This window comes from Alosa pseudoharengus, unplaced genomic scaffold, assembly GCF_046254945.1.
Source record: "Alosa pseudoharengus isolate Yale_2024_CS ecotype anadromous, Long Island Sound unplaced genomic scaffold, YU_APseudo_1.1 YU_APseudo_1.1_scf_17, whole genome shotgun sequence".
NCBI classification, from domain to species: Eukaryota; Metazoa; Chordata; class Actinopteri; order Clupeiformes; family Clupeidae; genus Alosa; species Alosa pseudoharengus.
The window spans coordinates 10,089,163-10,106,176 of NW_027468640.1; the positions used below are offsets into that span (position 1 = coordinate 10,089,163).

The window sequence follows — 17,014 nt, forward strand, 5'->3', positions numbered from 1 at the left end:
AAACTAACTAGAGTTAAACGTAACGTAACATCCTCTCTAGACGTAGCAGCTACGAGTGTGTTGCTAATTGATGGCAGCTAACGCCAGCTTGCTTGCTTACTTGTCTAGCCGAGTTGTTAAAAACAGACTTCACGTAGATACTCCATTCAAATAGAAAATACAAATTAATTGTAACATTGGGTGTGAAAGGAAAACGTCCGTTTCGTCGTAGTTTGTTGGACGAAGCAGACATCAAGAACGTAAACTGTCTTGAAGAGAATTGAGCAGTGTGGTTCAAAAGCGATTAATTACAGGATGTGTAGGACTAGTTTAGGGAGCACCTGATTGTATGCAGGTGGACCCGCACCTGATTACTTTAAAGGGACACCAGGCAACGTTTTCGTGTTAATTAATCATCTTCGTAAGTCTGTATATGGTTAAATGACTCATTACAGGGCGAATGAAGAGTCTCTCGCCCGCCCCTACTGCCTGTAGGAAGAATATCCCGCTTGCAAGTTCGGAACACCGACCCGGAGTCCTTCAGGCTCACAAAGTCTCATTCATCGCGAGAAGCAGGATCTGTTTACGGCAAATATCCCCAGTTCAGAGGCAGGCTAACGAAACCCGGCTAGCGATTTTTACAAACGTGTAATGGCAGAGCCAGCGAAGAAGCAGCGAAAACCCTTGACGGAAGATGGAAAGAAGAGGAAAAGAGCTTCAGACCGAGCGAGGGCTCACACACGTATCAACCTTGGTCAAGCTTTTTCAGAATGGCGAGAGCTGAAAGACAGAGAAGGCTCCAAGACAGATGCAGACCTCGCATTCTTGCTTTTACGCTTGTAAGTAACACTTTGATATTTTACTTTGTGTATGGTTGTACTTTCATTGCGTTCGTTATTATCTGTAAATGTGTTGTTTACTGTAGCCTATTTCCAGAGACGGTTGATGAAGTATCTTTGATATTTCTATGAATGTCTGTTAGCTACAGTGGTAGCTAGGTGGCTAGCGGAGATCGTAGTGTGTTTGCTAGCAAACATGGGTATTGTTTTTTAGGTATTTCTTACACCTCTATTCTTTTTTGTGTGGCCACGCGTCATAGTGTTTTATTGGTAGAAAGACTTACATTCCAAGAATTTCTACGATCGTCGCAGTTCTCAGCGAGCTAAGTGGCTAGCGGGCGGAGAATTTGGCTTGTTCTAGCTAGATGGATGATGTCTCTGTGTGTTTGCTAGCAAACATGGGTATTGTTTTTTAGGTAGATCACAGTTCTTATTCCCCTCCTCTCTTTTTGTGGCCACGCGTCAGTGTTTTTTGGTAAAGTGGCTAGCGGAGATTTTTGCTTGATCTAGCATGATTCCCTTCTATGTGGCTAATTTAGCTTCCATGTTGCATCCAGGTGTTGCTTTTATTTGGCGCTGGTGTAGCTTTTTTGCAGTGTGCTTCATAGTGTAGAAGTCGATGAGTCACCGATCGCATTCTGTATTGATCCATAATATGCTACAAATCCTCGTCAGCTACTGTACGTACACACCGCCTACAATGAACCCCAGTCTCAGAATATTTTCCACGACCGTCTTGTTTGCAAATAAGTTACGTGGGCTGACCAAGTTACTGTTAGTGACACTACAACCCCCTCCCGCCCTCCAAACAACACACACACACACACACTTTATCCACTCACCCCCAGCAGTGTAGTCAACAGACAAATGTAGCCTAATTTCAAAGCATTCCACCACAATTACCTATACGCATGCAATTTCACAATGTAATGTTAGAAATGTTGCAAAAATGCTGTCTTATTTTTTCTAGTTACAAGCGCTGGCAGGTTACATCCACACCAAGCAAGACCCAGTCCAGACCACCAAAACCACCTGTTTCCAGTATCACAGAAGACTCAGATCGAGACCAGTATGTTTTCTTACACAGGCTTTATTTATCCTGCCTGTAATTTTGTAGTTCCAGTTACTTATGCACTATTTTACGTTTCAGGGATGTTCCTGTAAATCTTCCTGAGCTTGGTGTGCAGCCTTTGTCTAGAGAGGGAGAAGTTGGTGATTTGGAAATGAGGTGAAGTTCACCGCCATACGATAGTATGGTGTATAGTTTTCAGAGAGGGTTTCTTGATCTGCTTTTTTGTGGCTGTTGGCTTATGTTTTGGAGTCTCTATTTTTCTGCTCGCAGCATGCACTCTATGAGCATCGAAGAACACCACCACGAGTCTTCAGATGAAGAGGGGGCTAATGATTTTAGGAAGACCATGTAAGTGCTGTCCATTAGTCTTTCATTTACTTCCATTTACCTCTTTCTTCTATCTGAAATATCTGTATGTGTTGTCTGAACAGCATTGAGTGTGATGATTTTGGGGCTGATCCAAGTGTCTTGGGTTTGGAGGAAGGAGACAGTTCAGATGAGGATTTTGTCCCTTCTCTTCATTTACGGTATGTTTGCATATTATTTATCAATTTTGGATGGAAGTTGAGCTACATTTGTAAGTCGTAAAGCGCAGCCTATTTCTTTCTAAACTGTTCTACGACATTGTCTAGAATATGAACTCATGTAATCCTTCATGTGAAGTATTTTTTGTAAAGATGATCAATATGCATATTCAACTCTTCAGAATGGTTGGAGACAAAGCGAATGACCTGGCTGAAATCAGTGTGGATGAGGCCGTATTAGACATAGACATGCCCGACCCTCCCGCTCCAGAATCAGAGTCCACCGCACATCTTCACAGAGTACTCTCTGAGGATGATCTGGTCGGTAAAACTGCCAGCATAACATACAACAACAATCTGCTTGATCTCGCCATGCACTTGAAACTACCAGTGCAACAGTGCACCTTTGCAGACAGAGTGCTAGGCGTAGCATGCTCTGGTGCACAACCTTTTCAAGTTGCCATGAAGACACGAGGGACAGGAGTAGTTCTAGAATGGGTAAGGTGTGAAAATTGTCAAAAAGTCAATTATGTAGGGTGCTGTTATTGTTTGACACTTTTGTATGTATGTTTTTATTGTTTCTCACATAACATTGCCATTTCTTTACATTAGTTATGCCCTTTCGGACACTCCGTATGGAAATGGAATTCGCAGCCAACCTTGAAGTTTGGCATGCAGGGCGGTGACTTTATGCTGTCTGCCAATATTCTTCTGTCCGGGAACAACTATAGAAAAGTAGCCCTACTCTTCAAATTTATGTCGATGGGGATGGTTACCGAATCCACATTCTACAGGATCCAGGATGCTTACTGCATAGAGCCGGTGCAGGAGTATTGGGATCAAACTAGAGCAGAAGTCCTAGACCGTTTACGGCAGAAGGACCATGTTGTTCTCCTGGGTGAGGAACAGTCTTACACCTTTGACTAACTTTTACACTGACAATTCTGTATGATATGCTATGACTGTATGATTGGAAGCTGTGATTCTAATGCTTATAATGTCTGTTTGCAATAGGCGATGGCAGAATGGATTCTCCTGGTAAGTTCTGTATGCATACTGTCAAAATTGAGGATCAGATTTTTATGTATGTACTGTGGTACTGCTTTATCATTATCTTCTAATATCTTTGGTTTTATGTTGATGATGCTTTTAGACTGAAATAGCGTCATGGCTGCTCCGAGACTGTTAGATTGTTCTTTTAGCATAACATTTGGCCTGTTATAGGGTGCAACTCTCAAGGTTAAAAATACAAAACTATGTCCAGGCAAAATGTCCACTGTCTCTCACACCTCCCTTTGTGAATTGCATAATCCAAATTAGATTTTTCCTGTGGTTAGAGATTGGGATGTGTAAATTATGTCTGCTGCTTTCTCCTGAGCATGATTGCTAGATCAAAGCCTCTTTCCTCATTGACTGTTATTCAGACGGCCTCTGTAATAACGTACACAAGTTATATGCTGACAGTTGTGCTTTTGCCTCAGGTCATTGTGCACAGTTCTGCACATACACCACAATCGAACAAGACTCCAGAGATGTGGTCCACATTGTTTCCGTTGATAAACGCGAAACAAATAAAAACTCAGTCATCATGGAGAAGGAGTGCTTTGTTCGCACAATGGATGCACTCCTTCCAGAGCTTTCTATAAAGGAAGTGGTCACTGATGCCCACCCACAAATCACCGCATTACTGAGTAAGGAGAACTTTTGGTTATGGTGAAGTCATAAAGACCGTCCCAAGTTCATGTTTGATCGCTGTTCCCACAGGGCCTCATTTTTAACATATATGTAAAAAGAATTTTAAAAAACGTATCATTTTTGTTTACATTGTTTTCATGGCCTCTCTTTGTTATAGATCCGGAGCGTGGCAAATATAAAGCGTGGGGTATTCAGCACTCATTGGATATCTGGCATGCAGCTAAGAGCCTGAGCAAGAGGCTTCGACGGGTATGCATCAGTACATTTACAGACATGTGACCAGTTTCTATATGTTGTCCTGGTGTTGTGAAAAGAAGCTAGCTATTGTGTACCTTGTGTACCTTGATCAGGCTGGGACCGTGAAAAATCAGACTGGTATTCAGCCATGGATCAAGGACATAGTCAACCACTTTTGGTACTGCAGCAAGCATGCGGACACAGAGGAGCAACTCAAGGTATGGTTGAGGGGGAACAAATGTGTTGATTAGGACAGTTTAGTTGACATGCTAGCAGAACATGTTTGTTGCTCCATGCACTGTATAACTTTTTTTATGCAGATGATGTGGGTTGGTGTACTTCACCATGTCTGCAATGAGCACTCTTGGGCAACCAGTTGCTGTGAACATGAGCCACTGGATGAAGACAGCCAGAACAAGCCTTGGATCATACAAGGTAATTTCAACCAATACTGGTGCAGAATTCAACACTGTATGTGAATGTTTTACTGACTGTGTTATGACTATAGGTTCAGCTGCTCACAAGGCACTTACTGCTGTTGTCCTTGACAAAAGATGGCTGATCCTGGTAAAGAAATTCCTAAACTTCAGGTAAATATATGTAAGACATGATTGTGTTCACCCAAGTTATTTTTGAATTTCCAGTATTTCTCACTCAAGTGTTCGTCATGTTTCAAATGCAGCATAGTTGACCTTATTTCAGTGTAATCTGTAATGTGGATTTCATTTTTTATATATATATAACAAAACAACACATGTATTACCACGAGTGTTGTTGTAATTATGTCTCCCACCCACACAGGACCACATCTGATTTGGAGTCATTCCAAAATCATATTTTGATGTATGCAGCAAAGCGCATGGCCTACTCTCCGTTTGTATACAAGACTCGGACATTGCTGGCAGCCATTGATTATAATAAACACAATCAACGCCGCCCTGCACGCAACCAAGATGGACAGAAAATGTAGGTATTTTTGTGACATGGTTATGGTTTTTCTTTTTTTTTTTACCTTGTAGAATGACTAACGACAAACACAAATTGTTCTTGCTCTCTAGTTACAGACGGAAGTACAACAAGAAATCAAAGAGTTGGAGCGTGTACACGATGAAGGAGAAAAAGCAGTACACGTACATTCCAGAGATCCAGAGGGCCATTCTTGCCAGGAGAATGGGAAGTGGGTCTGGTCTTCCCCGCAAACAGACGCTAAGGCCTGATGACCCAAGGCGTCTGGGTGTACTTGCTCCACAACAGCCACCTCCCACATCAGAACTAGTGGCGATTCATGTCTCACGAGGGGACCGTGGTCCCAGAGAATTGGAGGACAATTGAACAGTTTTCATATGGCATATACATGTAAATAATAAAGAATTGATTCTGAAACTTTGTCCAAAATATTTTTTATTTACAAATGTACTGTGAAAAACAACATATACATAAAGTTGGGATGAAAGGTGGTAAGAACTTTTACAATGTGTATGGTAACAAACTATTTACAATATGATAACAACTGCTATGCAGCAAGTATTGTGAAGAATTATGCTAGGCGGGTCACCCTGAAGCCGGTGTACTGCCCTCTGGGGTCAGGGAAAGTGTCCCTTATCCGGCAAACACAGCAGCTGGGTATAACTACTCTGTTGCCCACACCCAGGCGGCCGTGCTGCCACAACACAAACTGCCTATAGGCTGCATGTCTAAACTGGCGCTGTTCCATCCCAGGTTCTGCATTATCGGCTAGTGCAAATATATCATTCCAGGCTGCCCTGGCCAGCTGCAACACACCCTCATCTAAAATATAAAAGTCCATGTAGGCCATTTTACTTATGCAATTCTGTGGACGTTGCCGCCAGCATTTCCTCTCCAGGTCCGTGTTCATCTCCCGACAGTTTCCACAGACACACCAGTGGAGTCCGGCAGGTTCAGGGTCAGGACGCAGGGGCACCTCCAGAAATGATAAGACGTCGAACATCACCCCCGGGGACCTGGTTATAACTCTCTCTAAGATCAGGTCCTTCTGTGAGGCATCAAGTGAATGAAGTGTATCCTAAAACACAAAATAATCTGCATGATTACACAGGTCTTTCAACAAAATAAAAAGGCATCTCTGGTCTAGTTACACTATTTGACAAACCTTCATTTCATTGATTCTTCTTTCTTGAAGATCCTGCAGTCTTCTCTCTTCCTCAGCATCCAGTCTAGCACTCCTCCCCGTCCTGGGGGTTCTCTGTCTGACCGGCCTTGAAGTCGGCCTACCACCAATGGCCTGAGCAATGTACTCCGAGGCTGAGGCTGAGGCTGACGTTGATTCCTGCAATATCACAAAACAGTTGACAATATCTCACTTACTTTACATTTATGAGTTGAATTACGATGGCTTACACTTTTATTTTATGTCACTAAGTCAATGCGTCTGATAATAGGCAATAAAAACGTTGCATCATGATCGAGCTAGAAGAAACGTTATGATATTATCTTAGACAAGCAAAGGTAAACCGTCATTCTACCAGAAATTATAGACCTCGCTAATATAACTTTAGACAAATATTAGCCTCCGATATTTTTTTATGCTCATGCCCACTCTCCCAAAAACAACACGAAAGCAGTAGCCTAGTTCGCCTCGTTCATAGGCTATCGTTCGTTCCCAGTAAAAAAATACTAGTAGGGGCCAGCCTATGCATGACAACACAATTTTGTAGACAAGCAAAGGTAAACAGTCATTCTACCAGATGAAATTATAGGCCTCGCTAATATAACTTTAGACAATATAGCCTCCGATATTTTTTTATGCTCATGCCCACTCTCCCAAAAACAACACGAAAGCAGTAGCCTAGTTCGCCTCATAGGCTATCGTTCGTTTCCAGTAAAAAATACTAGTAGCCTATGCATGACAACACAGTAAAAAAACTCGCCATCAGTTGGAAAATATTACTTTACTTACCTCGGTAGACATAGTTGGATTTGAAATAGCCGGTTCCTCTGCTCAGCAAGGTTTACAGCTGATCAGCTGGGTTGCTCGTGGAGTGGGGTACTTGGAGGGGGGAGGGACAGCAGTTCGTTTTCACGACAGTGTGTTTGAACGCATTTACTCACAGACACTAGGGGGAGCTTCGTTGAGGAAAAAAACACTCAGGCTTGCCTGGTGTCCCTTTAAGATCTTTTTAAAAAATCTGAAATAACTCTTGTCCAACTCCAGACCTACACAACGTTTATTTCAACATGTCTGTACGTTAAGCGGTTAGAGCTTCATTCATTTTTGAAAAGGTAAAAAGAAAAGGTTATAATAAATAGAAATGTAATGCCAGAGGAATTACAATAGTGGATGAAAAGCTGCTGGCTTAATGTTGGTGGGGAGATTCCTGAAAAAAAACAAACAAACATTGAATCGCTTAATCTTTGAGTTCTTACCAAAAAACCTTTTGAGTTCTTACCAAAAAACCTTGTGTGTCTGGCGTCTTTGAGATATCACACTCAAGGTGGGCTTGACCTTGACATTTGACTTCATCATTGAGTCCATACAAATGTTCACACCAAATTTGAAGCATGTAGCCTACGTCAGTGTTTTTCAACCCTTTTTGTGCCACGTCACACTTTTGACACTTAAAATGTCCCACGGCACACTAACATCCTGTGTGAAGAAAAAATAAACATACCATAGCCTAAAATTTCAAATAATACACAGATATGGCCTTATTATGGCTTCTATGCAAGACCTGCTCAATAAAACAAGCGCCCTCTGTTTCATTTGTAGGTGACTATATCTAATTTAATTGTTGTTATGAACTGGATATGTGATGATTCTGTGAATACTGGATATGGGGCCCCCGTTGTACAATGCCTGCATACCACAAATAATGCAATCATACAATCAATGAGAGCATGTGGTTATAAATTATTTGATGCAACAGTTGCTTTTCTGGACCAGTGAGTGACATTTGGGTAATTTTCTGCGGCACACCTGATGATCTCTCACGGCGCACTAGTGTGCCCCGGCACAGTGGTTGAAAAACACTGGCCTACGTCAAGTCGTTCTGAAGTTGTGGCACAAGCACGAAAGCTGGCCTTTGGAAAATGTAGTTCAGAGAAAGCCTAATTGTATGCAATGCAATTTGCTTGGCCAATGGCCATCCCCTTGGTCTAGGCTTTGCTTGTACAAGTGTCTGGGATCTCAGCTACTGACAAACGATTGCAAGCTGGAGGCGTAGACTCTGTAGAAGTTTGAAACGATTGGATCTGATTTCACCCAACGTTTGGCCGTGACGTATGTTATGCTCGATTGTGAAGTAATCTACACTACGACGCTCACCGGAAATTGCGTGCGCTGTATACAACAACCATTCCCCACCACCAAGACAGAGCGAACAAGATGGATGTAAATGACCGATGTCGGCTTTGCGATACAAATTTAAGAGTTAGTGGAAGAATAGCAAGTAGCAGATTACTATTAGACAGTAAGGTTGAAGATAGCATATTGTAACGCCGATGAGAAGTTAGGAGATGGGGAGGCTGATATATATCGTTCCAAAACTCTGGGAATTTATTTCCTATAGATGTACAGGCTAGGGCACGGGCAGCAGGAGGTGTCCACTACAAAACAACAAACTGAACACTGATAAATCACAGTCTCAAACACTCGTCATTCACACTCATCGGCCAACAACGCAACACAATTCACTCGCACGTAATCCACTTCTACTCTGACTAAACTTACTAGACGTCTTAGAACCCCTTATTCTATTCCCTCCCCTTATCAATCGCTAACCTATCTGAACCCCTAAATATTCCCTCCCGGACACCTCACCCCAATCAAAACACATCAGAACTCATTGACACATTTTATGACACAGGAGGGAGAGGGAGACACAAGCACTCTCGCACACACACACACACGCTGGGAAAACAGAAGACACAGGGGAAAGCCCAACACGGGGGCAAATAGCCTCGGCGCTACAATATCATCACAGTTGTCAAAGCTAGATGTGATCATTGCCGCTTCGTTCATACCGGTTCTGCCGCACATGCTGTAATTTAATATCGAGGCTACTGCGCGATACAAATCAAACTTTTCCCAAACCCCGTAGGGAGTTAACCTGACTCCGCCAGATGGATTTGCTCCGCATATCCATCTGGGAACCTTCCGTTGGAGAAGTTTTGGGAAGGGGCGAAAATACTGGTTAGCTGATTGGATAAGGCATCTGTCTATCACCACCTATGTTGGTGATAGACGGGCCAAATCAACCAATCAGATCAACGAAGCATATGACGTACTAATAGAGTGACGATGAAAATACAACCACAAGCCAGGCTACTCTTGCTGCTGCAGGCAATAGCTTGTTAGCTTAGCAAGAAAGCAAGGATATTTGCCGTTTGTGTAACGAGAATTTGCGAATAAAAGGCACCATTTCAGGTGCCCGGTCCATATTCCAAAAGAAGGATCCAAGGGAAAAAAGCATTAGCGAGGGGCTAACAGAATTAGGGCTACCGCTGTCTGAAAATGTGTCTAGATCAGTTCGTATTTGCTTGCGTTGCTTCCGCTTGATTGGTAGACTAGAGGATGATTGACGTTTTTAGAAGATGGCAAGAAGCAGAGAAAGAATCAAACCCAGCAGAAGCATCAACCTCAACCATCACATCACAGGCAAGTGCCGAGTATTAAAATGTATCGTCAACAGTAGGCAAGAAACGCTCTGAGAAACGGGAAAAGTGCCAACCCCTTCCAAGACGTGTCCCCAACCCCCAACACCAACAGCACCTCGAGCTCCAAAGTACTCAAGGCCGACTACAGAGAGCGTAATCCCACGGACACGGCAAAGTTTGACGGAGGTAATTTGAATTAAATGTGAAACATAACTTGTCTTGTTGTTAAGTCTGTTATTGACATATCAAAGTGCTGAAATCACTGACGTATAACGTTACACCCAGTACACGGACAGGAAATGTAGCTGCTAGGATCCCAAAGGACTAAAAGAAAAGCTCATCCTCGAACATCAAACCCCACACCCCATTCCCTACACAGTAGACTGTGTAAGAGAATCTTCTTGAGCCTTGATTGTCTCACCAGCATGTTTTTATTATTATTTATTATAGCTATAGCATACACACCCATGTTATTTATATCCATATGACATACACAATTCAACCACACCAGTATCTTGTATTTATAGTGTATAGATTGGCTGTAATTAAAAAGTGTATCTTTTCTGATCTGTAATGAACCCTGTTGTCTTGTGATAACATCTTGATATCGGGGATTTAGCTACATTGTTGTTAAAGGCTTGATGCATCAGGATTTTGCTCCTTTGATAACATATACACATATAATAATTGTCTGAATCTGAGTATACTAGTAGTTTACTAATGAACCCTTTTTATTTGTGTTTCAGGTTATTATTCACTACCCATCCCATCCAAAGGGTGACAGAATTGTGAATTGTATGTCAGACAGCAGCAACTGTTGAAAACACGGCAAAGCAGAATTGGTCACAGGCTGCCAATCAGATAGTCAAAAACAAAGACCTCTTAGAAGCACTTAAAGGACAATTCCGGCGCAAAATGAACCTAGGGGTTAATAACATGTGTACCGAGTTCGACCGTTCGCTGGGATTTGTTTTCATGCTAGTCGAATGTGACCAGTTTTATTGCAAAGCGCTTATTAGCGTTTAACGCTAGCCTTCGGGGCACACGTACAGTAGAAAGAAATCGCTATTTCTATACCACTAACAAGGCTCAAAATAGCACCACACTTACACAGTAGCATAATGAGGGCCTCTAGATGTAAACCGAAGCATTGAGAACTTTGTAAGTGTACAGGCAGTTTATTAAAAAGAAACACATTACCGTTCACGTCTGGTTCACATATACAGGCAGGCGATGTTAACTAAAATCAAGAGTAATTTGCTCAATATAGGCCTATCAGAAATAATAGCTCCGATGTAACATAACTTGTATAGTGTACTTACTTAGTGGATGTCCATCTGGTCCCTCTGGTATGGATCGCCGCCGCCTGTGTGGCATTGACTACAGGTAGCTTCTAGCTCTCTCTCTCATAGCCCTTTCACGGAGCTCCCACAGCTCTTCGTTGGTATATTCCGACTCGAAAAGATAAGGACGTCCAATAAGGGTTCATCCTCGATGTCTTCAAATTCGTTCAAATAACCTGCCATCTCTTATGTCTCCTGTTGCATTCAGTGCTTCTCTTTTGCACAGTCCTTCTGCAACAACGTTTCACCCGAGATTCACTTCACATCCCAGAGTTCTGTTTAACCAAGGCGCCTGCCTGTATGTGAACCAGACGTGAACGGAAATGTGTTTCTTTTTAATAAACTGCCTGTACACTTACAAAGTTCTCAATGCTTCGGTTTACATGTAGAGACCCTCATGCTACTGTGTAACGGCTCCCACACACAGCTGCGTGCATCGGGTTGGCGGAGACGCATCCCATTCACTTTAAATGGGCTCACGTGATCCGTTGCCGAACTGAATTGTGGGTCCGTCGCGTCGCGTTTCTCCCGCCGCTCGCGTTGAGGAGTTCAGCTGTTGCTGCACCGGCCAATCAAGCCAATCTACAGACGGCACCAACCAATCACATTACGGTTTTACTTCAAGTCATTTGCATAGCTACCGTCGGGAACACCCACTGGCATGCATTGACGGAACGCAGCTGTGTGTGGGAGCCGTAAGTGTGGTGCTATTTTGAGCCTTGTTAGTGGTATAGAAATAGCGATTTCTTTTTACTGTACGTGTGCCCCGAAGGCTAGCGTTAAACGCTAATTCGCGGTTTGCAATAAAACTGGTCACATTCGACTAGCATGAAAATACATCCCAGCGAACGGTCGAACTCGGTACACATGTGTTATTAACCCCTAGGTTCATTTTGCGCCGGAATTGTCCTTTAAGAAAAGTGTCCAAAATGTCAATATAAACTTGTGCATTTATTGAAGATGTAACGATCGCCATCTCCCCAATGCCTTTACCTGACATGCAGCCCCATATCATCAATGACTGAGGAAATTTGCATGTTTTCTTCAGGCAGTTGTCTTAAAGAGGCCCTATGCAACAATTTTAGCAAAAATGTCGTTTGGTGGGTGCTTCGTCTCCCGCTAGTGCTTCTCCGCGGAAAAACCGAATATGCAACTTTCTGGTCACGGTCGGAACACATCCGGATGTAACTCGGCGGAAATACTCGAAAATGTAGTCAGATTTAGTCAGATTGTAGTTTCTAAGAAGACTGCAAAACGGACTCCGACTTGGCTTTGTTGCTGTTGAAATTGTAAGTAGCCTACCTTTGGGTGAACTTCGTTTTTGTAATGTGATTTTTGCTCGACGGTTTTATTGTGAGCCCTATGTGTTTAGCTTGGTTTATTGATGCTAGCTCGCTAGCTATTGGGGGTTTAGCGTAGCAGTCACTTGCTACCGAAGCTGCAGGGGGAGCTATGTTGTGAATAATGCGAGCCCAAATCAGGCGAAAACCCAGAAACAGCGGAGGAATAACCAGACCTGCATAGGGCTTCTTTAAGTTTCAAGCAGATGTCATCAATGTCATTGGAACGGCACCAAAAAGTTCCAGCAGATACTCGATTCATCACTGAATATGACTTTCATCCAGTCATCCACAGTCCAAGGTTGCTTTTCCTTAGCCCACTGTAACCTTGTTTTTTTATGTTTAGGTGTTAATGATGGTTTTCGTTTAGCTTTTCTGTATGTAAATCCCATTTCCTTTAGGCGATTTCTCACAGTTCGGTCACCAACATCTTTTGCAACATTGCGTGATGATTTGCCCTCTTTAAGTTGTTTGATGATCCTCTCCTTTGTTTCAATTGACATCTCTTGTGTTGGAGCCATGATGCATGTCAGTCCACTTGGTGTGCAACAGCTCTCCAAAGTGTGATTGCTCCTTTTTAACTGCAGATTAACTGGTGATCTAATCTGGTGATCATCAGGGGCCGTATTCACAAAGAATTTTAAGGCTAAAAGTAGCAACTCTTAAAAATAATGGGCGTGTCACTCCTAACTTTAGGACTCCTAATTTTTCTCACTAAAAGTAATTCACAAAGCATTTTAGACCTAAAAGTAGCACCTGAGTCTGGGACAGCTTAAAAGAAGTCGAGAGGACTCCTAACTCCCTAAGACCTATTCACAAACAGCTTTTTGGGGCATTTCGCGTCGCGATGTTTAGATATCCTATGCGGCTACAGGAGCTTCCAATCGCGAGGGAACAATTTTGCTGTAGGCATAACTAAGGGATGCAATAACGCCACCAACAACCAAAACTACTCATTCTCAACATGTAAATACGTCTCGTGAATCAAATTAAAATGTTCTCCTCTTTGCAAACGTAGGCATAGGCATATGGTGACAGATTCATTTAATAATGTTGCAAAGATACTGCATCTATCCATATGTTTCATTAGGCTGCAACTACTAGGCTATTTGTTTCGCCTACTCTTTATTTATTTAGGCTAGGCCTTTTTATTCAGTTATTCATCATCTTCCGTCCTTCGTACTACTTGTGTATAGCACACGCATTCTCAGACCTGTCACTCATCATCGTAAGGGAGGTGTTTGGAATCATTCCCGCGTTACAATCATCAGCCAATCAAGGTGGTCACTTCAGTCAAGCTCGTGCATGAGTAATGACGTCATCCATAGCAACGAAGACCAGGGGCGCCTGCAGGAATTAATGCTATGGTACCCCCCCCCCCCCCGCGCAAAAAAAAAATCACTCGTGAACAATATTCTTCTATTCTAGCGTAACGTGACGTCTGGCTTTAGGGACCGTTCGTTATTTATAAACGGGGTCACCGGAGGAAAATAGGGGAGGGTCATGTATTTTTATTCTTTGTTGAGGGGAGGGTCACCTAACTTTTTTTTTTCTAGGAGGGAGGGTCACCCATCTTTTGTATTAATGAAAACAGCAAAAAATCAAAGTGGCTTGTTTGATTGTTGATTTCTGTCGCCATAACGTTCTCTTTCGTTCCATAGCTCTGTCAACATTGAACAATGAAAATAAGGGAGATTTCCCGGGTTTCTCACGCAAAATACGGAAAATGTCAACATTCGTCCCCATTAACGTTGGAAGGGTTGGAGCAACAAAGTAGCCTACTTTATTCACGCCTAACAGCCTATATCCATTTGGTCAACTTTATCCAGCCCTAAAAAAGCTAAATTTAACTTTGGTTTACTTGTAGTTTACCGTGTAGCCTAACTTTAAACAGTGTGCATGCTTAACATAAAGCACTTGTGCTTCATTCATCCACACATCCAGCTCCTAACGTTTTGACAAGCATTTCTACCAATTGACCTTGTTCCTGCCCATATCTAGCTTTGCCATCTCCATCCTTTCTTTTTTTGTTGTTTGCAAAAATATATATAGTATTTATTGGTAACCAGCAACAAGTGCAATTTGTTATTCGCTGTCATTCTCTCTCCTGCCAACAAAAATGTGTTACGTTCCAAGTAGCAGTGCGTAATTCTGCTTCATAAAAGTTGAACAAATACATTTGGTCATATAAATAGCCAGTTTATGGTCTACAGTGTAGTTGGTCAGTTATGGTAGGCCAACTTGGAGTGAATATACAGGGGGAATTCTTTGTCTAGCTGAGTAGCCTGGCAGGTGCGCACGTAGGCATAGCCTACGGCCGAACACTGCAAGCGCTAATGAATCATGCTCTCACGACAACCACGTCGTTAACTTAAATAGGCCTAGGTTAACATCACTCTGAGTTCGCATTCAAGCAAGCAAAACGATGATTTGAATACATCTGTTTCTCTGGAAGGGCAAGGGGTAACAACAGGACAACACAGAGACAGGCCAGAATGCAGGACTAATGTTATGAGAGTATTACAGTAATATGGGATATTCTACGGGAAAATATTAAAACGGCAAGACAGCGGGGAAACGTTCAAATGATAAACCCGGAAAAAGTTGGCATGTTAGGTATTTTTCGGTGCCTGTGATTATTTGTGAAATTGTGCAAACGGACTTTTCAAGTCATTTGAGAAGGAAGGAGTGTAGCAAGCTCCCAAATTGACGCTCGTCTGAGAAATTGAGTTTTGGATAATGTTCAGCTTCGGTAGCTTTACAATGACTGAGGAAGCCTAGAGACGAGTCCATAGCAATAAGTTCATGTGTTGAATTTGTTATTACCCAGTGTGCTTTGTTGAATGGTCTCAATGCTTTATTGTTTTATTTCATGTGAATACTTACTAGAGGAGTAATTTTTCAAGTAGGCTAATGCAGTTGCAGGAAGTGTGCATTTAGTTTCCATGCTTATTGTGTTTCCACAACAATGTTAGTGAGTAAATCTACTGAAATGGCCACCATCTTGGTGAAGTGTGATGTGTAAGATCAGAAAGCAGAGGTTGGTTTTAGGGCGGTAGGGTAGGGTAGGATATGTTGATGTGTTTTCTTAGCGCGTAAGAGCGTCGGCACAAGACGTAGACAATTGGCTGGGGAGGGTCATGTCATTTTTGAAAATGCTGTTGGAGAGTCGTTGAAAATTATATAGCAGTCAGGGGAGGGTCATGCAACTTTTGATCGAAGCACTCAAAATCCCTCCGGTGACCCCGTTTATAAATAACGAACGGTCCCTTAGTGCAGTCTAACGTTCTGACAAGCACACCGATTGCCTACCTTGTTCTTGTCCATCTGGAATAACTCCTAGCTTTGCTGCCTCCATCCTTTCTGTTTTCGTTGTTTAAAACTTGTGATATCCATGATGAGTAGTTAGTGAATTAGCTCAACATTGTGTGCTGATAACCATATATAGATAGCCGAGTAAAAGAAAACAAGTAGTGCCTGCGTGCGTATTCTCTCTCCTCAAACAAAATGTGTGCACGTTAATTTTGATAACGTGTTCACTAACTTTACGTAATAGAAAATGGTAAATAGCCTGATGGCATGCAGCTAATGGGATACTGTGCATAGTTGGGAAGGTATGGTAGGCCAATTTGGTGTGAATGCACACACACACAAGGGAAATTTGATCTCGCTGTTGAGCCTGATGGTACGCACAGTGCGTACGGACGTACACCTGCAGGCGCGCCTGACGAAGACTCACTCTTAGTTTAGGAGTTGTCATTTTTCCTTACTAAGAGTAGGTCTGAAAGGCTTTGTGAATAACTTTTAAGAGAAAACTCCTAGCTAAAATATTTTAGTGCGATTTAGGAGTACTCCTAGTGGTAAAATAAAAGGCTTTGTGAATACGGCCCCTGATCTAATCTGGTGCTGTGGGGAAAGGAAATTGACAGGGTGATTCCATAATTTCTTCCTTGGAATTGAGTGATTCCATATTTTTTCCCTCTGCTTGGTCTAAAAAAAGCAACTGTTATGGACTAACTCATTTTTTTTATTTATTTCCTTTAATGTTTCCTAAAGCCAGAAAGTTGCCATTTGAAATGAACTTAGTTTTGTGTCATGTCTGTGATCTGGCTTTTTTCTAAAAAATTAAACAACTTAATGAACATCCTCCAAGACTGGTGATTCCATAATTGATGCCAGGGGTTGTAGTAGGGAGTAGGGCCACGACATCTTTGCCCAAAATAAAATGTGTTAAACACTCCTTTTGTTTGGACTACAATTCCTGAATATTTGGAAGCGTAGCCAGCACGGACTGAATTGCTTCATTAACTTCCCCCATTGCCAACTCCTCGAGGACTACAATTCACACAGG

General features: G+C 42.4%; 1 protein-coding gene across 1 annotated transcript; it reads left to right on the forward strand.

Moving 5' to 3' along the window:
* Positions 1 to 362: 362 nt before the first annotated feature.
* LOC143127873 (uncharacterized) lies at positions 363 to 5,678 on the forward strand. Its single transcript, XM_076289586.1, has 15 exons — positions 363 to 818; positions 1,789 to 1,887; positions 1,969 to 2,046; positions 2,161 to 2,238; positions 2,322 to 2,417; positions 2,597 to 2,912; positions 3,027 to 3,312; positions 3,429 to 3,452; positions 3,896 to 4,105; positions 4,267 to 4,358; positions 4,460 to 4,564; positions 4,667 to 4,781; positions 4,855 to 4,936; positions 5,148 to 5,312; positions 5,405 to 5,678. Exons 1-15 carry the CDS (start codon positions 631 to 633, stop codon positions 5,676 to 5,678), a joined length of 2,208 nt encoding a protein of 735 aa, XP_076145701.1. The 5' UTR covers positions 363 to 630.
* Positions 5,679 to 17,014: the final 11,336 nt, after the last annotated feature.